Source organism: Eschrichtius robustus, chromosome 13 (genome assembly GCF_028021215.1).
Source record: "Eschrichtius robustus isolate mEscRob2 chromosome 13, mEscRob2.pri, whole genome shotgun sequence".
Classification (NCBI taxonomy): domain Eukaryota; kingdom Metazoa; phylum Chordata; class Mammalia; order Artiodactyla; family Eschrichtiidae; genus Eschrichtius; species Eschrichtius robustus.
Window position 1 is genome coordinate 26,598,499 of NC_090836.1, and position 27,968 is coordinate 26,626,466.

The window sequence follows — 27,968 nt, forward strand, 5'->3', positions numbered from 1 at the left end:
ACTAAATTTATTCAATACCCTAGTAAAAGTTTTGATTATAAGTATCCAACAGTATAAAAAGTACAAAACAGATTTGTAGATTTCTAATATATTAATACAAAGTGCATGACTACATACAGTACATCCTACAGGCAAAGAGAGGTGGAAGGGGAAAAAGAAGACTGTGGTTGAGGTCTAGTAATAAATAAATAAATACAGAAGTAGAGATGGTCCATATTATAGTATATTCTACCACCAATACTGCAGCCAAAATGTACAAAAAAAAAAAGAGAGAAAAAAAAAACCATTTCAAAATAACTCAGGAGGAAGATGATAATGGCTGGGATTCTGGTACTACACCTCAAAGTCTGTGGGAGAGCTGACCCAACTCACTATGTAGTCTGTGCATATGGTGGCTTGTAGTTTTTTCCAAAGGAAGAAATATAAAATTTTAAGTTTAGATTAAGAACTATAAAACTATAGGGTACCCATAAAAATTGGCTCACTCCTTCTTGTTATTTATACTATCCAATCTTTAAAATCCAGTTTTAAAAATAAGCACTGAGTCATGTTATTACAAGGTAGGCAAATGATCCTCCCGCATTATGAAAAGTCTGAACTGGTGATATATTCTTCCTGAACTTCTAGAAAAGAGGCAATAGATAGTACTTTGGTTTGGGTTCAAGTAAAAGGCTTTTAATGAAGGTTTTACAGTTGAAGAGCTCCACGTTTAGGATGTATCATCTAACACCTCAATGTTCAGAAAGCCTGACTAAAAGAAACCAAACCAAAACCAACCCACTCAGCATTAACACACACCTCTTTTTAGTAGAATTTTACTTTAATATAGAATGAAAAATAAAAAACAAAAACCCAAAACCCTAATAGGTTAAAACAAGTCAAACAACCATTCTACACAGATAAAACCTTCACAAAGGTCAACCGAAGTAATCCAGAGCTAAAACTGAATTGTGCAGGTTTTCAATGAAGTCACCAGTCATGTAACATAAACAAATTATTTACACACTTGCAAGCCCTCTAAGAAATGTGCCCCAAGAAGCATTAACCTTTGTGTTTTTCATGTGCCATCCTGAAGACTTGCACATTTTATTTTTCAGATAATTTAACATTTTTAATAGAGTGCATTCTCTACCAAGGGGTAATGCTTTGGTACTATTCATATAGGATTGCCTATCCTAAAGATCTGACATTTCCCCAAGAGGAACTTTGATTCTGCTTTAGAAGTTTCATATAAATTAAAAACTTTATCAAATATCAATATGGAGGGAGGTGACACAGGATGCAACATATACAGTCAAGTTACCTCTGTATATTTAGAAATTACTCCTTCAAGATATTCGCACTAGAGAGCTTAGTCCGTCCTGCTTAATATTCAGTAGTACAGGTTTGAATCATCAGAACCTTGGCAACACCTTAATATTTCAAAGTTATTAACAGCTACCTCTAGGGGCAAGTCTGTGTTTACTGAGTTATGACAAATTTATTATAACAAAGGAAAACAAGTGTAGCCAGCCATCTTAAAAAATGCCCCAACCACTGCTTCTCAATATAGAAAGACTAAAACTACATACGTTTATCATACAACAAATCCCATCTCTGTCCCCTGAAATTCCCCTAATTTCATTCATTAGAAGGGGATTTTTTTAAAAAGCCTTAAAGAGCACTTTACAGCAGCATTCAGCTTTCCTATGAAATACTCAGCATCTTAAATATTATGTACACTTCTTTTTCTTTTAGTAAGCTAGATACTGGCTTCAGACTTTGTGGAACTGGAGGGAAACTAACCCACTCAAAACTATTCTAGAAATCATCTTTTGGCAGAATAACAGATATCCAAGTTAAAAATAGGAAGGTCATTTTGTTGGTGTTTTCCAAAATTTAAATCATTTTTTGTTCCCCTTCTACATAAACCTCAGTCACCACTCCTGAGTGGAGATGGGCAGAGGCTCTGGCCCCTGCTCCTCCGGCTTTTCAGCAGCTGCTTTCTTATTGCTGCAGCAAGGCTTGAATAGATGTGTGTCAATGAGGACTTCCCCAAAACGGCCTTTATAGATAATGCCACAGCATATTTTCTGTCTAAAAGAAAAAAATGGAGAGAGAACAAAATATATTAAATAAGGCAGAAAAATAGGAATACAAAAAAAGGAAAAATCTACTCATCATTATAACTAGTACAGCATGATCAAAGGTTCTACTTCCACAATCTCATCACATTCCTAATGAATGGGCTCCTAGAGTGACCCCAATTTGCTAGGTAATGGGAATTACCCAGGCACCTTAAATCCCACACTGGAATCTTATCAAATATTAAGGGGGAAGAAGGCAATCTGAGAGACTGCAGTCAGTTTCAGAGGCTGCTCCTAAAGTTATAAATGGTTTCCTCCAAAAATCACCAAATCTTAAAGAAAACAGCCACCATAAACAGGCTGATACAGCTGGTGGTTTTATTTTAATACTGAGCAGACAAAAAATATATACACATATTATCAAATATACATAAAGGCATACAAAAATGACAACACAACAAATCATCCATGGATCACACACTCTGAAAAAAACTATTATTTCCTATTAAGTCCCCTGTATGCCCCTCTCCAATCCCACTCCACCCAATCTCATTCTCTCTCTCCTCCTTAATTTTAGGTTTATCACTCCGTTTTTTCTTTATATACAATGTTTGCATCTCTAAACATATTGCTTGTTATCTCACATATACAATATATAAAATTAAAATAATATATAGAAATGCATATATATGGAATCACGCTGTACACTGCAATTTTTTTGCTCAACAGTGACTGAGGTTCATGCATATTGTTAGAGCTTTATTTCATTTTAACTTATGTACGGTATTCCACCATGTGAATATACCACAATTTACCCACTCTCCTTCTGATGGGACAATTTTTGCTATTACAAACATGCTGTACATACTGGTGCACAGGTCTGAAGGTTTTTTCCTAGGTTATGTTGCTGGGCTATAGGAATGGGAACGTGCTCAACTTTACTCAAAAATGCAAATTATTTATCAATGTGGTTCCCTTCTATTCCTATTTTGCTAAAGGTTTTATTTTAAACCTTGAAGCAAAGTTCAAATTTATCAAACATCTTCAATATACCACTAATACGATAGGCATTTTCTCCCTCCTTTAGGAAACTGTCAAACTATATTAGTTGGCTTTCTAATGCTTCAAACAATCTCACATCCCTAGAATAAATCTAATCTAGTTATGATATATTGTTTATAACATATCAAAGTTATGTTAGCCTCATAGAATGCTTGGAGCCTATGCCCTCTTTTATCCATAATCTGGAAAAGCCAGTGCAAGATTAGAATCATTTGTTTCTGGAATGTTTGGTAGAATTTGTCTATCTAGGCCTGGGCTTTTTTGAGGGAAGACTTCTGACCACTGAATCCATTCCTTTATTATGAGACAATTCAGGTTTTCTGCTTTTTCTTGAGACAGTTTTGGTGAACTGTCTTTTTCTACTAATGTATCCACTTCATCTATATGTTCAAATTTATTGTCATGAAGCTGTTTCTAACATCTTATTGTCTTCTAAACTTCTGCTTTTTCTATAGCTGAATCTCGCTTTTCTTATCCAAGATGCTTATGGGTACCACCTCTTTTTCTTGACCTGCTTTATCTCGAGTAAGTTTTTTGGTTATCTTTTTCAAGAACCAACTCTTAGCTTTACTGATACTATCCATTCATATTGATTTTCTACTCTATTTATTTCTACTCCTATCTTTAGGATTTCCTTGCTTTTATTTTTCTTTATATTGAGCTTCATTAATCTTTAAATTGGATACATGAAACTTCATTTATTTTAAATCTTTCTTTTGTAAGAAGCATTAAAGGCAACTTTTCTTCTATCTACCTCTTTAACTTCATACCACATGTTTTGATTTGTGGTATTTTTCAGTTATTTTTTAGTTATAAGGATTTTCTAACTTATGCTTTCTTCTTGGACCCATGGTTTCTTAATTTACAAATACATGGAGATTTTCATCATTTTATTTTGCTAGGTATACATTTTTTTAATTAATTTATTTATTTATTTATTTTTGGATGCATTGGGTCTTCGTTGCTGCAGGCAGGCTTCTCACTGCGGTGGCTTCTCTTGTTGCGGAGCATGGGCTCTAGGCGCGCGGGCTTCAGTAGTTGTGGCTTGCGGGCTCAGTAGTTGTGGTGCACGGGCTTACTTGCTCCACAGCATGTGGGATCTTCCTGGACCAGGGATCGAACCCATGTCCCCTGCATTGGCAGGTGGATTCTTAACCACTGCGCCACCAAGGAAGTCCTGCTAGGTATATTTTAAAACTCTCCATCCTTCCCTTCTTCTCTGGAGGTTTTACATTCTTATTTTTATTCTTTTAGTGGTTATACAGTTAATTAATCGAACTCTAAAGTTATTCAATACACTTATTCTCAACAATACAAAGATATTAGGACATTTTAACTCCCATCACTTCTATTACTTTGACTTATATGTTACTGTTGTCATTTAATTATTTTTTTTTAATTCCCATCTATTATCATTTTAAGCCTTCAGTGTTTGTTTAAATTTACCTATAGGCAACAAATATTTATTTATCCTTCTCAGAATTTCAATCTTGGATCTCTTTTTTCTGCCTATAGAATTTTCATTATTGAGTCAGTTTGGCAGCAAACTCTCAATTTTCTTTTTCTAGTCAAAAAGTCCTATGCCCTCATTTACGAAAGATATTTTTGCCACATATATATAATTTTAAGTTGAGAGCTATTATCTCTTGGGCCATTGAAGGTATTAATCTATTGTTTTATGGCTTCCGTTGTTCATGCTGAGAATTCAGCTTGTGTGTTTGCTGTTCCTTTGAAAATAATGTCTTTACTTTCTCACTACTTAAAATCTGTTTTGCCTCCCATGTTCCATAGTTTCCCTATGCTGCATCTATGGGTGAATTTTCTTCACCCATAAGATAATTGCTTATTACCTTGCTTTTAACTTGTTAGTCTTCCCAAATCTGTGAACTAGAAAATCCTTAACCACTTTCTCTTTAAATATTCCCTCTTTCCTAGTCTATTATCTCTTTTTTGACTTTGGGGTCTCTCATTCACTCAGCATTTGGCCTCTGATTACTCCTTATTAACTTGTCCACTTGTTAATGCCATTTTTAAAGACATAAAAATATATATACTTCTAGCCCTTTTACCGTTTTTCAGTGGGAGAGTTGGTCAGAATGAATACCTAGTATACTCCATCATAGGAAATTTAGATTCCTTAACATGATTTCTACTTTAAATCAATTTTAATAGAAAAAACACACAAAATCCACACTCTCAGCTCCATTCTTGCCCAATCCACCTCCAAACACATACGCTACCAGCTGTGTGCCAAATGCCATTTAATTGCTAAGGAAGTAGGAAACTGTTGCCTATAATTAAGAAGGTTTGCTGGTTAGAGACATATTTTCTGTTGCTTTTACCTTTTCCAGTATGTGAGATCTAAAAAGGAAAACACTGGCGTTCTGTTAGAGCCAGAAGCCATCTCTGTATCTGAGCCATCATCTGACTGGTTACTATAACAAGGAGATTGAGCTGGAGAGGCACTTGAGGTGGTACTGTGAGCATCAGAATCTGAAATAAAGAGAAAACAAATTATAATTTCACTATATGCAGCTGCAACTAAGCCTCAGCATAAAACACAGTGAATGAGATAGTAAAAAAAAAAGAAAAAATTTATTTTCTATGCACTACTGACATTTGAAGATATTTGTACTAAAGTGTATCTAAAAGAAAATGAGCTTCCAATAAGATGAAGAGCCGACATACTTTTCTCTATTCTCCTGCTAATAAGTACAGCTAAAAATAGATACGGACATAACATATAAAACAAAACTAAACACTCTGAAAGTCGGCAACAGCTAGTAAGCTCGAGACTTAAGGAAGGAAGCGGGGGTGAGGTCCCTAGCTTTTATGGGTTTTCTTTTTGCCTCCTAAATCCCAGTCTTGCAGCTGAAGAAGCCAACAACTCAGAAATGCCAATGGGTGCAGATATAGACACACACACACACACACACACACACACACACACACACACACACAGCCAACAGAAGCCTGCCCTCTCTAGCCAAAGGACCAGGAAAGGGGCAGCTTAGCGAGAGAGGAATCCTTTCGGAGACAATAACCCCTTTACTCCAGCCAAACACCACAGAAAAGAAAGGGTCCCCACCCTCCACCCACAGGAGCAAAGGCCAAGTGGGGAGCCTAGGTTTCCATCCTCCCAAGACTGTTAGGAGGCCCCCCAACACCTCCACCAGGGTGATGTCAGTGGAAGCCCTCTGAAGAGTCAGGGCCTTCACTGTGGCCCGCCAGGAACAGGGGCACCCTCACCACGTGGGAGCCTTAATTCCCAGCCCACCCCCACCCAGCCGCAGTCAGGAGCTCCTCTACCTCAGATACCAATGGAGGCTGAGGGGGAACCTGACTTTTAACACCACTTGGCAGTAACAAGGTGGTGCTCCCCCCCCATTTCCCCTTCTGGAAAAAAAAGGCCAGTTAAAACTCAGAGTCTCACAACACAATTTTAAAATGTCTAGGTTTCAATAAAAGATCGTTATCATATCCAGAACCAGGAAGATCTCAAATTGAATGAAAAGTCAAGCATCTATTAAACACCAAGATGACAGAGATGTTAGAATGATCTGACAAAGATTTTAAAGCAGCTATGACAAAAATGCTTCAATAAGCCATTATGAACAAGCTTGAAATAAATGAAAACATAGCCTCAGCAAGTAGCCTCAGTTTAAAAAAAAAAAAAAAAAAAAGCAGCTATAAAGAACCAAGGAACTGAAATCCGAACTGAAAAAATACAATAAATGAAATAAAAAGCTCAGTAGACGGGCTCAACAGCAGAATGGAGGGGACAGAGGAAACAATCAGTGAACTGGAAGAAAGAACAACAGAAATTACCCAACCTGTACAACACAAAGAAAACAAATGAAAGAGCCTTAGAGACCTGCGGAACTACAACAAAAAACAGACACTCATGTGACTGCAGTCCTGGAAGAAGAGGAGAAAGAGGGCGGAGGTGAAAAAGTACTCAAATATAACAGCTGAAAACATGCCAAACTTGGCAAGAGACATAAACCTATAGATTCAAGAAGCTGAGCAAACCCCAAACAGGATATACCCAAAGAAATCAATGCCAAGACACATTATAATTAAACTTCTGAACACTAAAGAAAAAGAAAAAAATCTTGAAAGCATCCAAAGAAAAATGATACCTTACCCATAAAGGGAAAACAATAGATCCTGACTTCATAAGGAGTAAAGGCAATTCATCAGATACAAGCTAAACATGATTTAGTGTTTTTGCCCTCAGAAGACTTCATATAAATTTACAAGCCAGAAAATAAATCTTTTGGTTGATAGTCACTGAGCTATAAAGCTATCATACTGCTATTCTCAGCAACAGCAATATCAGACAGGGGTTGAGCCTACCACACATCTTACCTTTGGCTAAAGACTCACCGCCCCCGCCCCCAGGATAGCTGGATAGAATAATCCTCCAATTCATAGAACCAATCAAATATTTATTAAGTATCCACTAGACACCAAACCCTGTGTCATATCCTACATGGGAAGAAACAGACTAAAGAAAACTTTTTTGAATAGCGCTCACAAGCATTTTCTATTAACAAAAGTTTATATAAAATAGCATAAAATTAAGTATCTAAAACAAAGAAAGCACCATTGGTGTTTTTAATATGTTCATTTACTTCCAATATATGAATAGCTTAACTTCACGAAAAAACAACCAAACAAAATTCTCAAGAGTAGCAGGCTTTACATAAAAAAGAATGAAATAATGCCATGTGCAACAAGATGGATGCAACTAGAGATTATCATACTAAGTGAAGTAAGTCAGAAAGAGAAAGACAAATACCATATGAAATCACTTATATGTGGAATCTAAAATATGACACAAATGAACCTATCTATGAAACAGAAACAGAATCACGGACATAGAGAATAGACTGGTGGTTCCCAAGGGGGATGGGGCTGAGGGAGAGAGGAAGTGTGAGGGTGTGGTTAACAGATGTAAGCTTTTACATATAGAATGGATAAACAACAAGGTCCTACTGTATGGCACAGAGGACTATATTCAATATCCTATGATAAACCATAATGGAAAAGAATATTAAAAAAAAGAATGTAAAAAAATAAATAATTAAAAAAAATAAAAAAGGAGTAGCAGGCTTTAAAGGAATAAGTCTACAGGAATATTTAAAAGACTTCCCTGGGACTTCCCTGGTGGTCCAGTGAGTAAGACTCCGTGCTCCCAACGCAAGGGGCCCAGGTTCGATCCCTGGTTGGGGAACTAGATCCTGCACGCGTGCCACAACTAAGAAGTCCACATATCGCAACTGAGAAGCCCGCATGCCACATATAAGAGTCCGCGTGCTGCAACTAAGAAGAAGTCCACATGCCACAACTAAGAAGTCCCCACACCGCAACTAAGAAGTCCGCACGCTGCAACTAAAGATCCCACACATCGCAACTAAGACCCAGTGCAAACTAACTAACTAAATAAATAAACAGCACATACACTGCTAGGGTGTTTAGAAAAAAAAAAAAAAAGGACTTCCCTAATAATTAACAGCAATAGCAGTCATCTCTATGTTGCTCTAGTGATGGTCATCACTATCCTAGGAAGTGTTTAATATCTATGAACCATTTGAAATTGCAGTTATTTGACCATGTCTACCTATAAAAATGGCAATTTTATATGGTTCAATCTAACACCTGGGACACTAGGATACAATTATATATAGAATCACAGATAGGGAAAAAAAAAAACTCTCTTCTAGAATGTAAATCTGGAAATTCTTCAAAGAACTGAAATTTTTGAAGTCTTAAATATTAGGTAGGTAGGGTTTGGAAAGGCACAAAAGACTAGTTAGATAGCATGGGGTAGGTGGGGATGATGAGTAAAATTGTGGAAGCAGAATACACTATGCACACGAAGGGAACTGACCCTTTCCCTAAAATGGTACATCCAAAGACTTGCTAGGGGTTTTCCATTTTATTCTACAGCAGCCAGAATCATTGAAGGTTTTAGAAAGAAGAAAGACAAAAAGAATGGCTAACATTTATATGGGAATTTATTTTGCTTTGTTTTGTTTTACAAAACCCCTTTTACTTGATTATCCTCACTTCTCTGATTAGGAAATTGTGGTTAAATGTTAAGCAACACCAGGGTTACATATTTGTTCAAGAACTATAACTCAAATCCAGATCTTCAAGCCCTAGGTCCAATGCCTTTCCAGTACACCACAAAGGAAAGAATGTCCCAGGAAGAGGAATACAGGGCAGGTACATGCAAGATGCATGGAAGCAAATATATAACCAGAGGCAGGGAAACCATTTAGTGGGTGATGTATAAAAATTCAAATATCTCAAAGCTGTTATGGTGCACACAGCTGCTAGCAATTCACAATGCACCTGGGAAAATCATGTTTCACTCTGAGTCTCCAAGACCCAGTTATTTTCAGTTTCCAACCCCTCCACAGCACGGCTTTATCACAAAAATCTAAAATTACACTGGACATATTCCCTTAGGTAAGGCAAAAGTTAGTCAGATGTCACTTTCCCTATAATTAAAGGGAGACGCTAAGAATATACAACGAATATCAATTTCTCTACCCCTCAAGTTATAGAAGAAAATTACTATTTTCTAAATGTTCACTAAAACATTTAATGAGAATAAAGGGTAGAGTCAGTCTTTCTTCCCTCCTTGGTGATAGCTGGGAAGGAAACATGTATAATTAAAATATACACATATTTGATGTTGCCTAAATATTTTACTATAAATGTATTAAAATATTTTAGCCAAAGATTAAATATATTATCAGAATAACTATGGACTGGTAACACCAACTTACCTGAGAGCAGAGTTAGTAGCAGATCTGGAAAGACTTTGGAGTCCTGCAGCATGAGTTACACTATCCCAGAGAGCAGAATGATATTGTAGAAACAGCACAGGGCTTTGAAATTAGACAAACCCCAGGTCCAATTCATTTCTACCACTTACTAAGTGACCTCGGGTCAATGTGAAATCACTACTTTGTACTTCCTATCCTAATCTCTAAAATAGAAATCATTGGGATAATTATGTATGTAAAGTGCTTGGTACATATACCAAAATGCTCAAGAGATGATATAGTTATCCTCCCTTCCTCTGATTCTATCTGATCAGTAACTTGTCTTTTTCCATTTTTCTAAAACAAGCTCTGATTGATAAAACTTTGTCTAACAAGGTCCTACAGATTTTTTCTTTAGCCGCACTCCGCAGGATGCGGCATCTTAGTTCCCCAACCAGGGATGGAACTCGTGCCCCCTGCGGTGGAACCTCGGAGTCCTAACCACTGGACCGCCAGGGAATTCCCCAGACTTTTTTTTTTTAATCCTGAAAACTCCAATACAGGTCCACCTACAATTCTGAAAAGGTTCTCAAAAAAAAAGTTTATTCCTAATCCATTTGGTCACAAAATCTGGCCTGACCTGGACTATAATTAGGTAAGCAAACCTGACTAGCTTATTTACAGTTAGTTTATTCCACCTATATGAATACGCCTACATTTTTCCCACAGAAACGCTAATGTGTTTGATTCAATAGTGCTGCCTCAGACCCCCCTGGGAGTAATAAATAACATTATAACATTATATGCAGTGGATTTCCTTTTCAAAATCTGAAATCTAAATTCCTAAATACAGAAGTACCACAAAAGGTCCCCTGCCCCCAATGACTTCCGATAAAAGTAGATGAGGTTAGTATTAATTTATCATTCCTTCCCCATCCTCTCATCCCACACAACACACCAAGCCCCCTTAAACCTAAAGGTCTTGAGGCTGGCTTTTACTGCAATATCTGAGTTATGATTTCCAAAATTACTCTCCAGAGAACCTGGGCTTTAGTCTCAGATTGTCCACTAATTATTTATATACCTTTCTGCATATCTCCAGGCCTCAAACTCCTTAAGAATAAAAATCAAGTAAACAAACTTGAAAAATTCATCTTCTAGAAAATTAAGATGTCAATAAAGAGATCAGAATGTCTGAGTGTTCTTAGCACAATCTGAAGAAGTGGCTGGTGAAAGTACTTTTAAGACACCAAAATCAAAGATAAAGTTCGAAGATTTCATAGAAAATATCTCTACCAAGTCAACATTGCCTCCCACTCTTTTTTTAAAAAGCAATAAAAGAAAAAACGGTCCATACATGCCATGTGCCACCCCAGACAAAAATAAAAACAAAACAACTATTCTTAAATCCTCATGTTTCAATATCAAACTTACTGTGACGTTTAAATTCCTTCTGCAGTTTACTGATCTGGTTGCTTTTTATCCTGTTTCCAGATAGAGTTTTCACTTTCTTTGGTTTCAGTGTTGTCTTTAGACTGGGTCCTGCCCTTGCATCTACCACCTGGAAGAAAATACTGAATATTTAATACCATTTTAAAAATGACACCTCTGTATTCCCTTGGTTCAGACGAATGCTTATTTGAAGGAGCCAAATTTGAATTTTCTACTCAGTGTTTGAGAGCTCATGTGCACTTTTAATCATCACATGGTATTAAAGAATAATTTATCTAGTGGTTTTTTTCCTTTGAAGTAAGTAATAGCAGGAGTCTGCTGGACAAAAAATTTACATAGATTTTATATATGGTGAAAATGACCCAAGTAGGTTATGAAAAACCAAACCTAACAACAATTAACATTTCTACAGGATGATGTTCTGCAGTTTACAAAAAGTTTTCATATACTTTTGATTTTAACTTCACCACAAAGCAGTAAGCAGTAATTTGTTACTCCAGTTTTAGGGTAAAGAAAAACAAGAGATATTCAACTATGTATTTTGCCTTATTTCACTAAGCTAGTAAATGGGCAAGGGTGGGTGGGGAAGGGGCCCAGACTCAAATCACGGTTTTCAGACCTATGCTTTATGCTCTTTTTACTACACACCCTTAATCCCTGAGGTCAGCCACGTGAGGGCAATGGCATGTTCTCCCACAGCCTAGCGTGGCCACTGGTCTAGCCCCATATGGTCTCATTTCTCATGCCTTCACTCACATTTGCTATTTGCAGATTTCTACCCTTATGTAAAAAGGTTGACATCACCTTCAAAATCACAATTTGGATCTTCTCCAGGTAAACTATTAATTAAAGAAAAACTCACATTTTTATAGGTTAACAGACCCACAGAAACCTATTATAATAATGAAACATTGTCACCAAAGGACAGTGTAAGGCTAATGTAAGAAAAAAGGTAAAAAACAAATATTTTTTGCCCATTTAAAAGCAAACATTTTGTGCAAATGTCATAAATCTTCTGAAAGCTAGCATACAGAAAAATTAAATAAGACCTAAGAGTGTCGTTCTGGTCATTGAAAATATTTTCTAAAGAATTCTAGTGACGTTATAAAGTGAAATGCAAACAGAAAACACATTTACATTCCAGTTTGATCTCAACTAGATTTAATATAGAGAATAACAATAGCTTCTATCTGAGTGATTACTATGTGTTATACTTTATATACATCATCTCACTCAGTTATTACAACAGTTCTGTGAGATAGCTATTATCTTTGCACTTTATAAATAAATGTCACTTGCCCAAAGTTCACAACTAGTAAGTGGTTTAAAGGCAGGCTTTAAATCCAGTTCTGATTATAAACCAATGTGCTCATTAGTACCAACATGAATTAGGACATACATAATCCTAGGAGATGAAAAAAAGGATCCATGTCTAATTAACTCTAGGAATTTCTGGGTTAAACCTAAAAATATGTGAAGTGTACACTGTGGATCTCCAAAAATGGGTATATTCGATACAACCTTAGAGAAATGCCATACCAAGCTATTTTGCTCCCAAAAATGCCAAAATGTTAAGTGATTATATCTGAGCAGCAACCAGTGCTTTTCTTTATTCTTTTCAGACTTTTCTACCCTAGGAACATATTATTTCCTAAATTAGGGGGAAAAATTAATGTTACTTTAAATATAACAGAGGTATAATTGAGAAAGACAAAAGATGAACTCACATGATTCCAGTTTTTTTTTGATCCTGCTGGCAATTTCTTCCATCTTTTCACAAGCAGGACACAGGCATTACAGATGTCTCCTGAACGAGTCTCATGTAACCTGATAAGAAAACAATCAAACCTTTATTAGTCTCCTTTACATTAAAGAACTCATGCAAGTACATTTCTTTTAGAAAAAACACTATAGTTTATAGATGCTATTTCTAATTGTCTGGAGTGATCCAGTTCCATTGTTTCTGTAGAATATTTCAGAAATATAATTAACTTCTAGATCCAATGAATCAATTCCATGTGCTACAATTTGGTCATTTTAAAATAAAGAATGTTTTTTAAAACAATAGCAAAATTTAAGACCTAGAGAAGATCCTGGTCACCATGGTTTTAAACAATGCTGTACAATTAATCTTTCTTGAAATGTGTAGATACTTCATAAGCAATAAAACACGACCCTTTAAGTAAAATAATGTGCTGTGATATTCTAGTTTCACAACAAACAAAACCAGAGAGGCACTGTAATTTTTTTTTTTAATGAATATATCTGCATAGGGGGAAAGAAATCTATAGTTACCAAGCTATTTTTTAATTGTCTCTCTGAGGAATTTTTCATTTACTACACTTTTCCTGTATTATAAATACACAGAAAAATACTAATAATATTTATTATATATACAACTGGAAATAAAGACATTAGGAGAAAAATGTAATTTCAAAAGGCAAGGTTGGTTAGTGGAGACTCTGACAACCTTCAAAATAAGTACAAAGTCTAGGATTAACAATAAATAATCCACAAAATGTTTTGATAAGAAAGAACAGTGGTGAAATTAATTTCTAACATGGGAAATGGCTCAACATTAAGTATTTTATTTCATCCAAATATTTGTTGGACAGCATTTTATTAAGCAGAGGTTTATTGTCAAAAGATAAATAAAGAACGAAATTATAAAATAAAAGCTAACATAGCCTGACAGGTTTCAGGGCAGAACATTAAGTCCTGTTAGTATCCTCAGCAGATTGGGTTAAAATATATTTCTATAATTTAGAAAAACAATACAAGGGACAGAAAACTAGTGGAGGACAATTACTGTAAGAGAGAATAAGGGTAATTTTTTAAAAAAAATCTCTTTGTACATCCTTAAGTTAACAACAAAAGGGTTTGTTTGATTATAACTTCCAAAGGGCTTCACAATTAATTTGGTAGTTCCTCATAATCTGGAAAAAGGAAGGCTGTCAATATTGTTTGATTTGTTTTAAGAGCAAGTGCCTTGAAATAACCTAGATTAGAATATGAGTGATTTTAATTATTAGCACACTGTTCCAATCCCTTTGCTTAGAAATACTTCTGTTTACTGTGATCTTTTTCACTCCAAAAATGGTACAAACATCACATGATCTTACCCAAAACAGCTCTGGAAGTCCTTTTCATAGCGTTTACTGTCAGTGAATCGAGAACTGGAGGATTTAGCTCTGCAAATACAGCAGCCCTCTATACTTCGGTACATCTTTGGCTTGTGAAAACCAAACATCTTTTCTTCTGGGCAATAGTCTGTAAAGCCAAGGGAATTGATGACACAGCTTTGTTGAGGGCTATAACAAGAAACCATTAAAAGCGAACTCTCTGCTCCACCCTACCCCCAGCAATGCGGTATTACATGACCAAGCGAGACAGGAGGGCTCTGGTGAAAACTTCTCGGATCCACCTCAATTCTAGGCACACGGGCATAGCAAGTGTCTAAAACACACAAAGTAGCTCAGGTATTTAACAAGGCTTCTACTACCTCCTTCTCCCCTCCTGGCAAACACTCATTATAAAATTGCAGGAAGGGGACTTCCCTGGTGGTGCAGTGGTTAAGGGTCCACCTGCCAATGCGGGGGACACCGGTTCTTTCCCTGGTCGGGAAGGATCCCACATGTTGCGGGCGGCTGGGCCCGTGCGCCACAACTACTGAGCCTGCGCTCTAGAGCCCGCGAGCCCCAACTACCGAAGCCCACACGCCTGGAGCCCGTGCTCCACGGCGGGAGGGGCCACTGCAATGAGAAGCCCACACGCCACAACGAGGAGTAGCCCCCACTCGCCGCAACTGGAGAGAGCCCACACGCAGCAGACAAGACCCAACGCATAAATAAATAAATAAATTTAATTTTAAAAATAAATAAAATAAAATTGCAGGAAGGAGGCATTTTCTAAAATTCAAGATTTTAAGTAGAGAATACAACAAACTCTCCCCACTATCCTGTGAAATAATGGAATCATACACAATGGAGGACACATCCTAAAATTTAAGCTAAGGCACCCCCTTTTATTTTGCATCTCTGCATTAATGTGATTCCCCCCTCTTGGAAAGTTTTGGGCATTTACTACAGGACCACTATTTGATACTAAGCACACAAGTAGCTCAATATGCATCAACCTACACTACTTTGCCCTATGGGAAATCAGAGGTGATTTCTTCTGTGATAAATGGGAAGTTCTAAGGCAAGTTGTTCCTGAATTGAAACTACTGAAAGGAAGATGTGAAATACACAAAAATCCAGGGTTATAATTTAAGAATAATAATTTTATAAATCTTTAAGATAAATTAAGAATGAGCTCATGTTGCCTGACCAGTGGTCTGCACCCCACAGCTGTCACAGAGGTTTTTGAAGCTCTGCCTTAGAGCAGTAATAGTGGGAGGCCTATGTTCAAAAACAAACTGTGATTTCCATGATCAAAAAGATCTCAACATCAAGCAAGGAAGGAAGATTCAGCTCCAGGGCTGGATGCAACAAAAATGTAGCTGGCAGTAAACATGTACCTTGTAAGTAATTTAGAATATCCAAACCAAGGACCAACTTCACCAGAACATCTGGACTGAGAGGTGATGAAAAGGTAATGAACAGAAACTAAACCCCAAGGGACAAATCCAGAGCAGGGTGTGTGTGTCTGTGTGTGTGTGTGTGTGTGTGTGTGTAAAGGTCCAAATACAAATTATCACAAAACCATCATATAAAGCAACAAGAAGAGAAAATTATTAATACTAACTAGATTTGTGCCCACAGTCTTAGGAGTTATAACCACAGAACACCACCCTTTTAAAAGTTCTGTTAGAAATACACTCAAATATACAAGAAAAACAAAAATTTTGGTGTTTGTCTTTGGATGACCTCTTGCCTAACCTCATTCCATTCCATTTCTGGTTAGCCATACCAGAGCAAGTATATGAAAGTGATTCAGAAAAATAACCAAATATCCAGGATGTGTGTGTGTGTGTGTGTGTGTGTGTGTGTGTGTGTGTGTGCGCGTGTGTGTGTGTGTGCGTGTTTGAGATGCAGGGATTCTGAAATATAGACAAAGGGTTTATAACTTGTTTTTAAGAAAATATTTTATCAGCAAATAACTAAAAACTTAAGTCTTCCTTTTAACAGGGGCCACTGTTCATTAAGTGTTCTTTGATGTTTTTGTTGGTGAGGGAGGCAAGCAAAAAGGGAGGTGCAATGGGGCAGAAGGCCACTGATGCATTTCAATAATTAAGCCTAAACTAACAGTTACTTTAAGAATTGTTAAAAACAAGCAAATAAAATACTCCTAGTTGATAGTTATTTATTTTCATTAAATGAGATTTTTTGAAAGGAAAAAAATGAGGAAGGTGCTCTGTATATAGTAGGAAAAGGCACAGACCTGTGAAATGAGGTAGATTTATTTTTCAATCTAACAAACCCGTATGATAAATGAAAATTGCCTCCTGAAGAAAATGGCCATGTGCTGCTTTGGAAAAAACAATGTCAAATGACACAGGTTTATAGAAACTTTAAAAGAAGTACTCAGAAAGTAGAAGCTATTGCTTTAATTTGTATATTTGTTTTGAGGCAAAAACGTAACCTAACTCTTTCTAGTCCTTTCTAGTCTAGTGGGCTCTCCAAACTCCCCCAACGCCTTCCATTACCATCAAGGTCAAAAGTCCAGAGTTCCGCTTGCAGTCACCAGCTTCATCAATAGCTCTAGGAAACTTCAACCTCCCTTCTCAGCAAGGACAAAGGAAGTACAGCAAGAAAGGCCAGTTCATTCCATTAATACACAGACCAAATCCTATTACAACAGACAGACTCCTATCTCTACCCTCACAATCCCCTTCTCTCCACAAATAAACATGCCATCAAAACTATACAAAAATCAGGGCTTCCCTGGTGGCGCAGTGGTTAAGAATCCACCTGCTAATGCAGGGGACATGGGTTCGAGCCCTGGTCTGGGAAGATCCCACATTAAAAAAAAAAAAAAAAAACTATACAAAAATCAGATCATCTCCAAGATATGAACTACCTTCACTGAAGCTGGATTTGACCAAGAAGCCAGAGTTTGTGCCAGTTATCATGCTGGCAAGCTGCTAAGAAATACTAGGGCTACCGCTAGGTACTGAGGCTTTCCTTTTCATCAGCAGCTATTGTGAATCAACTGTTCATCTTCAGTATGATTTTTGTTGTTGTTGGGGATCTCCACAAAACTTACCCAATAGTACCAGTGAAACAATCCATTCTTCAGCTTGAGGATATTCTTCTTAGACATCAGAAAAAATATAATAGCCTGATATCTTCTGATTGATAATCTTTTATGTAGTTCTGCAACCTTTTTTTCCTGACAAAATTCTTCTGCCTAAACATCTGAGTGGGGTCTAAATCCTAGGGTTCACCCTCTTCCAAGCAGTGCTAAATGCAGTAAGGAGGCAGGCACTTGTCCTAATGCAGCACACAAGTAGTGCATGAGCCTTTTAACGAATGATTACTTAATAAACCTATTAAACCTTTTCTGAGCTTATTCCTGCACTTGAGAGGTACCTGGGAATCTGCAGCAAATACACAGGGGTTTCATTTTGGGCTTTGTTTACAGCAACCCAGTTAAGCAGTGGTTGGTGTTTAGCCATTTTGAGCTTTGGGGAACTCAGAGATTAACTGAAAATATTTTCACAAAATCTACAGACCCACTAATGTTTTAAAAAAAAAAAAAACCTTACCTAATCTCTGGGAAACAACTAAGGACACAAACTGGCTCTGAAACCAAGTTACTTTATATATTTGAGAAGGTAGTGGGTGAGCATGGCACAATTTGATTTTAAACTTGGAATTTCTGTTATCTCAACAAACCGGGTGGTTCTTTAGAATACTTCTTTCCTATAAAAATACTGAATCACTATGTTGTATACCTGAAACTAACATATAATATTGTGAATCAACTTCAATTTTAAAAAAAGAATATTTCTTTCCTAATCCCACATTTGTGCAATATTAAATGATCCCTCCAGAACAATCTATTTTATCTGTTCAAATTATTTGTGATTTTTGCATCTATTCTTATAGATGTCACATCACTCAGCAGTGTTCTAATAGAAGGAAGCTAATACCATCTGCTTCCTAATTGATGAACAGTTACAGATGAGAGTATACCCCGTACAATCTCACCCTTAAGCATGTATTTGCAGAAGGCAGAAGAAAATTGACCTTTGAGATAAAGGCAAAAATCAGAAAGAAGTAAAATGCTGATTATAAACCGTCATTTGCCTTCTAAAATTAGATAGTAGTGATAGCTGCAAAACTCTAAATACACTAAAAGCCACTGAATTGTACACTTTAAAGAGTGAATTTTATGGTACATAAATTATATCTCAATAAGCTTGTTTTTAAAAATAAAAAGACTGGGTTGGGAATTCTCTTATTGCCTTTATTCATCTTTGTAACCTCAGCACCTAGAATAGTGCCAATCATGTGGTATGCACTCAATAAATGTGTTGATTAAACGTTTTTAAAAAGTTGTCATCTGTATAGCACTTCATGTTTTATAAAGCACTTTCATTGACATTAGTTCTTTATCTACTGTCAGCCAAAAAGCCACAAATCTTTTTCAATACTGTAACAGTTAAAGACAAATCAACCATGCTGAAATTACTGTTCTGTCCAATTTAATTCAATCTCCCCAAATTAAAAAGATTAAAGTTAATAGCTAAGTCAGCAAAAGCCGTAAGAGAAATAACTGTAATTATATGAACAAATAGCATACATAGACAACAATGTGAATTTTTAAAATGCAACAATCAATTCTAAACATTTGTTTTGATTGATTTACTGGGGTTTCTTCCACTTTAAAACTTCCAAAAAGTTGATCATAAAAATTCAGTGATGGGGCTTCCCTGGTGGCACAGTGGTTAAGAATCCACCTGCCAATGCAGGGGACAAAGGTTCGAGCCCTGGTCCGGGAAGATCCCACATGCCGCGGAGCAACTAAGCCGGTGCACCACAACTACTGAGCCTGGGCTCTAGAGCCCGTGAGCCACAACTACTGAGCCCGTGTGCCACAACTACTGAAGCCCACGTGCCACAACTACTGAAGCCCACGTGCCACAACTACTGAAGCCCACGCGCCTAGAGCCCGTGCTCACAGCAAGAGAAACCACCACAATGAGAAGCCCACGCACCGCAACGAAGAGTAGACCCCGCTCGCCGCAACTAGAGAAAGCCCACGCGCAGCAACAAAGACCCAACGCAGCCAAAAATAAAATAAATAAATAAATTTACCTTTAAAAAGAATTCAATCATCAACTTAATGAAAGGATGGGAAATGCAACCTTAGTGTTGGACAAGGAAAGGCTGAAGTAACCACTGTTTATCAAGATACAAAAGAGCCAATTCTAATCTGATCTAATGAGATTATGAAGCCAAAGAGTAGGGATGATGTCTTACTACACTTAATTCGGCACACATAAGGTAAGTTTACTGAGTACAGTACAATATAAATGGGAAAGAAATCTTCACAGCCAATAGTGAAGGAATGCTATTTAAGAAAATTTTTCTGATAAATAGCTTAAAGGTGATGTCTTACAATTTTTAATAATACCAAATACCTGATTTTAAGTTCCAACTAAGAAACAGTATGAAGAACCGTGAAATGCAAATTTTAGAGCTTCTAGTACCCTTTTTAATATGGAATTAGGAGACAGTGAGGTGAAGAACTTAATTCTGAAGAGTATTTTCTTGTCTTTCAAATCTTATAAGGGTGTGATTTTAACATTTAGGAAAATGGAGAGGGTTCTTATTATGATAAATGTAACATGTATTAGGCTCACCTTAGTTGGAAGGACACCAATAGTTCCTCCAATGTAATAACTTCCCCAATTTTACTTTCTAGATTCCTTCTGGGTAGTAAAGTCTTTCTTATATTCAAAAATACTTTTCAAAACTCAAAATGCCACTGGATGGACTAGATAGATTGAAGAAAACAGAGAGAAGTAAGTATGCCAAGGATGATAAATCAGCTTTACAGTTAACTTCACAACTTGTCCATGCCATCTTGAGAAGTGAAATTCTGATGCACAAATTAGGGGTGCAACCTCCCAAATTAAAGCATTCTTAAATTAAAGTGATCTTAGTTTTCAACAGACCAAAACCCTATAGCTTCTAATCATCACTTTTTCTCTCTAAAATCCAAATGACCTAGACCTTTAAAAAAAAAAATACATAAGATATTGGAAGCAACCTAAATGTCCATGGATTCTCAGACTGGTTAACGTATGGTGTCTTCATACTACAGGATACCCTTTCAGCCCTTAAAAAGATGGCAGTAGTTCTACGACATGTGCAGGGAGGGAACTTTTATCCAAGGTATCTTGTTATACAGTATAATCCTATAGTATGTTTTTAATGAGAACTTAAATACACAAACTGGCTTTTTAAAATAGATTTTTAAAAACTAGTAAACAGCAGTTGCCTCTGAAGGGTACAAGAATGAAGGAGGCTTACTTTCACTTTACTCCCTTCTATACTGAAATTTTTTTAATCAAGAGCACCACACCCCAAAACCTTAGTTATCATCACATATCTTGACTTAACTAAAGAGGAATCTGAAAAAGCCCAGAGAGTTTAAATAAACTTCCTCAAAGACATACAAAGAGACACACATTAGGAAATATATTCCACAGGAGAGAGTACAGAATAGACTAGTAAAATCAGAACAGACAGAACAGAATGGGAAGGAAACTGCAGAGAAGAGACAAGCAAAAGATTTGTAAAGTGGGAAGGAAGCAGTGGTGAACAAAGACAAAAGGAACCAAGCAACCAAAGACAACTTTGAAGTGAAGGAGATGTATTCTTTAGACCTGAACTTTAAATGGCAGGATGATGGGAAATGAAGAGAAATAAATACGAAAAAACACTCACGATCAAAAGTTATGGGCAACCCTGAGTTCTTGGAATTAGTAATGCTACCCTCGACACCATTTTAGTCAACGGTACGCTATCTTTAATCACATATAAGTACAGGACCCAGTAAACACTAACAGTGTAACTGGAGCAACACTCTTCACAAAGGGTCAAATAGGATTGAGTGTTTTGTGTTCTCCTCCTGCTAGGCCACTTGGATGCAGTATTCCCCTACAAGGAGACATGTTTCTGCAGGGCTTAAGGAAAGCCATGGGGCAATTAAACACTACTATTTCCTCTCACCTACTTCTAGTAGATACCAACCCACATCCCAACACCAAAGGTTCTGAATTTACTTTACTGATTCACTTTTTTAAGTGAAATTTAAAAATTTAAACCTGCCTGGAGGAAAACTGAAAAAGAGGTGATGGATCCCCACTTGTTCGCCAATAGCTTCTCCAAACATGTACCCAGCCTGAGAAATTATATGGTAAAATATTTATACAGTGGTGCCTATGGAATCCACGTTAGCAGAATCTAGAACTCCTCCTACAGGAAAGGGGTCAGACTCAGAAATAAGTGTTCAGCTGAAGTAGCACAGGTTAAAAATAAAAATCACAAATCCAGGTCTGAGTTTTAGATAGTATAAAAAAATCCCACTTTGACAGTGTTAAAAAAAAAACTGGGTATCCCAATACCAGATTAAGAGAGATTCCAGTGGATGGGAAAGTTAAAGGTTGGGAACATAGTATTTATTTGCTTTTAAGAGATGATTATCAGTAAGAAATATAACTATTGTGAGTGTGGTGAAGAAGGCACTATGAGTCAAGTTGGAGTCTATTTCTGCTTTTGTCTTTACAAGTAAATACGAAGTCACTTAGAATTTTACTTCTCCCTTTGTAATATTAGGGTGAAATCTCACTTCTACTTTGCAGGGATGCTGTGAAGCAAGAGTATGAAAATATCAGTGTATGTACACCATTTATTTCCTTAAATTTATAAGACTTGCACATTATAGAAATATAAACTCTATCTGTCCCAAGACATGCACAACAAATTAAAATGAAGGTAGAATCTTGATTTCTGGAGGTTTTCTTTTAAGACCATGTTTGTGGGAAAAGAGAAACAGCATTTTCAGAGAGACTTTTAAGTTCATGAAACTAGACCATATTCCTTTCAGTGAAGCTTGTTCTCCCATTTTCAAGTTTGACAAAAATGTGAAGAAAGCACACACCTGGTCTAACCCAAACCTCAGGAAAGTTCCTTAAGCTCTCTGAAGCACCAATACAAGAACTGGCAGTCCTAACCTTTAAATGCCCTAAATTGATTATATAGTCTTCTCTTCCAAACACGCTCCTCCTGTGTTCACCCATCTTGGTTATCATCCATCCATACAGTCACACAAAATATCTGCAAGTCAACTAGGCTCTCTCTTCTTATCCTCTGCATGGTCCCCACCATGTCCACGATGAAATCCTTAGCAAATCTGCTTCTTCCTTCACTTCTCTGGTTCATGTCCCTTCCATCCCCATTGCCTGTTTGTCCCTCATTATGGTGTTCAAACACCTGTCAGAGCCTCGTAACCGACTTCCCTGCACCCTTCAGACAGGTGGTATCTTCCTAAAGTTCAAATGTTAATATTCCTTCCAAGGTACCTACACTGGCTTCAGGATATATCCAAACTCCTTGGCAAGAAATTCAAGCTTTTCAGGATCTAGTCCTGACTACCAGCTGCTCCCAACTTAGAATTCTGATATTCCAGGAGTGTCAAACCAACTTAAATAACTAGCCGCATCTCTACTTAGGCTCCTATTTTTGTCCAAGATGGTTTCTTCTCCATCCCCTTAACCTGAGAAATTCTTTAAGGATTGTATCTTTTTACAAAACCTTTCCATAGCTAACAAACACATCAGAACTTGTTTAATGTGTTATTTCCTCTACTCAATGATAAACTGTAACAGGGCAGAAACTAAGTTATATTACAACCAGGTGCTGAATGTACAAAGTATACAAAACTGGGTGGAACTTGCTAAGAAGAGTGGGGTAGCCAAAAACTGATGTTTTGAATGGTGTCATTTTTCTTTAACATTTAGTCTGTAGACTTTTGTAGAAAAAAATTGTGAGCTTTTAAGATTTCCAGGAAATGTAAACCAAATGAATTACTTTAATTAGAAAAGATTAATAGTAAACAAGTCAATGCTTTCATAACAACTGGTAGAAAAAATATTTCTTGCTGATTTCAAGCAGGCACGTGGAGAGGAAGGGAAGATTAGGAGAATGCTGTGCGGAGAAATGAATCGCAAAATGAGAGCTATTTAAACTCAGCATATATTAACACCAACCAAATTTAAAAAACATTAATCCAAACTTATAGTACGTGAAAACAACTAAATATGAAGCTAGAAATGAATTATTTTAGTTCAACTGCAACTTTTGTACTTGAATATATAATAGCAAATGTGCCTGTGACTTCCATATTTCTAGTACAAAAAGAAAACTTTGCTCCCTTGAAAATACACTCCCTTCTTTTGCATTAGCTGCATTTCCAGATCATTTCCATAATACAGAAAACCTTAGTTGCAGATTCAATTAAAAGAGAAACTGAAAAAAAAGAGAGAGAGAAAGAAACTGGAGAACCAAAAGACAACAAAATATTTTCACTTTATAACAGGACACTCTTGTGGACAAATCAGGAAGAAAGAAAATAGCACATTCTAGATTTCCACAGGACTTTTTGATGTAAAGTGGTTGAATCAGAATTGGATTGGCAACCAGGAGTTGAAGGCAGTGTATTCCCAGAACCAGTTTCTGAAGGTGGGGGAGAGGCCAAAGACATTCATTCTTTCCACTCATCATTTACTGAATTACTTCCTCCAGCAAGGAAACTGATCCAGGCCTCAGTTTTGTCTTCTGTAAAATGTCTACTTCCCAAAGTTGTCAGGACAATAGTCAGTATTTACCAAGCGCATGATTTGCTTATTTATATCCCCAAGAACCAGGTATTATTATTATTATTGCTATTCTGCAGGTGACAAAATTTGACTACAAAATGACTTACTTAAGATGATCAAGTCTTTGGAACCTAGGCATTTCAACCCCAGAGACTTCTGAACAACTAACCTAGTGCCTCAACAAATGTGTTCCCCTCCTTCTTAGCCAATTATATTCCCAGCACTGCTTAGGGAAAAAAGGAAAACAGCATACTTTTAAAGCAACCTACTATGTGCCTGGCACAGTAAATTAATTTGTCCTTACAACAGCTTATGAAGTTGGTTTAGATTTCAAATAAGCTTAAGCTTTCCCCAGTGAAAAACTTATTTTACATGGAAAATCATTCTCAAATTGCTTTTTTGACATAAATCTGCCTGAGTTTGAGCCTCATGAGCCAGGTTTTCCCAGGGCCTGATTACAACTCTGGGAAAAAATTGATCATCCAGGTTCCAGATATACAGAATTAATAGTACTGTGCAACAGCAGCGTTGAGGCCCACAAAGGTTCTAGAATATACTATATATTGAACTTTTCAACTCCAATCTCTTGCAAAAGTAATGCAGAAAGGGAAGGCAGCAGAGACCTTGTCTGTGTCTTTCCCAGTCTCAACTCATTTACCTTTATAAACCAAATCTCTGCTGCACATTTCGTCTGATATTTAAAACAAAAACCCTTAAGATATTTTATTTGAAATTTCCCGGAATATTGAAATTCTAGCTGTAACTCGGCTATAAAATACTAATTAAGAAAAACAAATCAAAGAATTTCACAGTGTATTTGCAAAGCTCTTCATAAGCATTTTATTTTTTTATGCTGCAAACATTTTAATGATTATTGTTGAGCATACATTTTGGAAATTTTTTTACTTCAAACTGCAACAAGTTAAATAAATGCTTATAATATACAAAGAAAATACAACCAAAAGTAAAACTTGCTTTAAGTGTGCCTTGCCTCATATGCATTTTAAATACCTGACCCAGAGAAACAACTGCCCAAAGCCAAAAAGTTATTAAATCCAAAGTTTCTCATTCTCTCGGGGAAAATGTTTATTTAATAACAAAACAATGACAGCACAAAACTGGTTTCAATTTGTATGGATGTTTTGGTTTGTGTGGGCATGGCATCTCAGGATATTATTATTTTTCGGTAATGACCACTTTTAGATTCTAGTCCTTAAACATGGTCAAAATGCAGGAGAAATCAAGAAAGAAGCAACAGACGTGGTGCTGCTTATCGGATGTCTAGACTGCAGGCAAACCCCAAATACCAAAGAAGCATCCATGTGTCAAACCAGCATAATTTCTGAGCTATGCCTGGGGCCACATACCAAAAAAAAAAAAAGTTAGCTTGGAAAGAAAAAATCTAAGAGGGGTAACCAGAAGGTCAACCCCAGTTCACAGGAACTATGAAGCAGCTAGCGGGGATCGCTAGCCATTACCTTGTGTCAACCCCTGAGCAGCCTCCTCCCCAGTCCCCACAGAAAATCTGCAAGAAAGGCCTAACTCCTACGTGCTAGCTTCTTCAAGGTCGTCCAAAGATAACGCCCGGAACATTGAGCCAAGTATACCTTTAGGGCCGAGGAAGATTCCCCCTTCCCCAAACCATTATATAAATACTTTAAATGCCATCGGGCTTTTCTCCAAGTCCACCAGAAATAAACTCCCAGAATTTAATTTAGATTCAGCAACTAATATACGTGTTCGGTTTTGCAACATAAATTATTAAAGGGCTTGTCAAGTCAGACAAACTCCAGTTCAAAAACAGGTGCTTTCAGAGTACTTTTAATGACAAGGTCAAATTCATCTTTTTAATTACTAGGAGGAAAGGGGGTGTAGTTTTCTTAAGCTTCCTTAGGACAACGTGAGAGAGGAGTGCGGGGGGAAGGACGGCTGGGGAGAAACTGTCTCGCCCCAGGTTGATGTTTGACTAAACAGTAATTCCTGGTCTTCCGGGTGCCTGGAGTAATCGAACGTTAGAGCGAGAAAACAAAAACAAAGAAACCTAGTAGGGTCAGAGTTACGAGAACAAACTCTGCACCGCCCTACCACCCCCAAGAAGCCACCCGCCCCCAACCAAACCAGCCCTCGCCCCAGCCGGCCCCCCTCCCACACGTAAACACACAAAGACGAGAGCTGCACGCACGATTCACCCACAGTCCTCACTTCCCTTTGTAGGACAACCGGAGCCCCGAACTTCCCCGCGGTGGTTTTTCGGGTGTCGTCGGGGCTGGGCCCCCTGCACTTGCGGGCCGCGGCTCGGCTGTGGGGGAGGGGTGCTCGCCGCGCTCGCCGGTTTCCCCGAAAGCAGCAAAATGCCTCCCCGTCCCGCCCCGGTTCTCAGCGGTCGCCCCAGGCTGCGCTTCCCCACCCTCCCCGGGCACGCGGCGACGGCCGAGACAGAAGCAACCAGGCAGCAAAGAGAACCGCTCCCTGGCGGATCAGTGGGTAAACACAGCAACTGGGGTCGGAAGGAAAGTTCCCGCAGAGAGCTGCCTGCCGGGGCGGGGCGGGGGCGGGGGCGGCGGCGGCGGGAGGGAAGCGCGTCTCTCGCCGCCGCCTCCCTCACCTGCGCCGGAACAACGGGCCCCGCGCCCGCCCGCCCACCCGGCCGGCCCGGCGCCTCCCGCAGGCCGCGCCTCCCGCACGCTGCGCTGCCGGGGCTTGTTCCTCCTCATGGCTTTGCCCTGACGTAATTCAAACATGGCAACAGTTCGACTTCAAAGGCGGATCCACAGACCTCCCAGACGCAGGCTTCGGCCCCGGGGAGCGGGCCGAGCCCTCGCGGCCGCGCTCTCCCGGGCCCTCGGCCGTCGCGGCACCCGGCGCCGGGGCTCCAGCGCCGGGCCTCGACTGCCGCCCCTCGGCCGCCCGCCGCGCGGTAGCACGCCGCCTTCCCCGCGCACCGGCACCGCACCGCGCACAAGTAGCGCCGCCAAAGTTTCCCCGCGAGGGCCCGAGGGACAAAAAGCCCCTCCCGAAACTCGTCCGAACTTCGGGGGGGCCCAGCCCGCCCGGCGGCCGCCCCGAGCGCCGGCCGGGCCCGCACCGGCACATGCAGCTCTTTGTTTTCTGTCCAGCCGGGCGCTGCCTACGTGCAGCCTCAGGGACGTGGGATTGTTTCTCAGGGGGAGACACTTAACGACCGCCCAGGGGAAGGGTCCGGACCCCGCGCCCCGGGACTCCGGGGCTAGTCCCGGCGTCCTCCCCTAGCAGCAGGCCCATTTAATCGAAGTTTTGCAATGTCCTTGATAAGAAACGCCCGGATTCCCCGCCCCGCACCGGCCGAGAGTTGGCGACTTTCACTCTGCTTTTTAAACTGGCAAGACGCCATCATCAGCAAGTCACATTGTCCTGCCGGCCGGCCCCGACAGCGCCCGCATCTCCCGGCTGACCGCGAGCGGGACGCTCAGCCGGACCCCCGACCAAACCCGGGTCGCAGCCCCAGCACGTGGTCTGTCACGCTCGGCACAAAAAGCAGTGCCCTCCGGAGTTCCCGCACTCCTCCGGCTCAGTCAACGCCGCTGCCTCCATCCCTGAGTCAACTCGGCTCCGACTGGCCATCTTAAGCCGCGCACGGTCGCCCTAGAGAGCGCCGCGGCGCCCACATCTACGCTACAGGTGAATAAATTGCGAACCAAAGTTGAGGCTCCACAGACACCCCGGACGCCCGTGCTGACTGGGCGCGGCCCGGGGAGAGGCGTCTGCTAGCCGGGCCGCTTCCGAGCAGCCGCG

General features: G+C 38.9%; 1 protein-coding gene across 1 annotated transcript; it reads right to left on the minus strand.

The window, feature by feature from the left end:
* Nucleotides 1–3: 3 nt before the first annotated feature.
* On the minus strand, nucleotides 4–27,968 carry SINHCAF (SIN3-HDAC complex associated factor). The gene is made up of 6 exons (XM_068561410.1): nucleotides 27,872–27,968; nucleotides 14,485–14,632; nucleotides 13,090–13,189; nucleotides 11,345–11,471; nucleotides 5,471–5,621; nucleotides 4–2,076 (listed from the first exon to the last, which is right to left on the minus strand). The coding sequence occupies exons 2-6, from the start codon at nucleotides 14,610–14,612 to the stop codon at nucleotides 1,917–1,919; spliced, it is 666 nt and encodes a 221-aa protein (XP_068417511.1). The 5' UTR covers nucleotides 14,613–14,632; nucleotides 27,872–27,968; the 3' UTR covers nucleotides 4–1,916.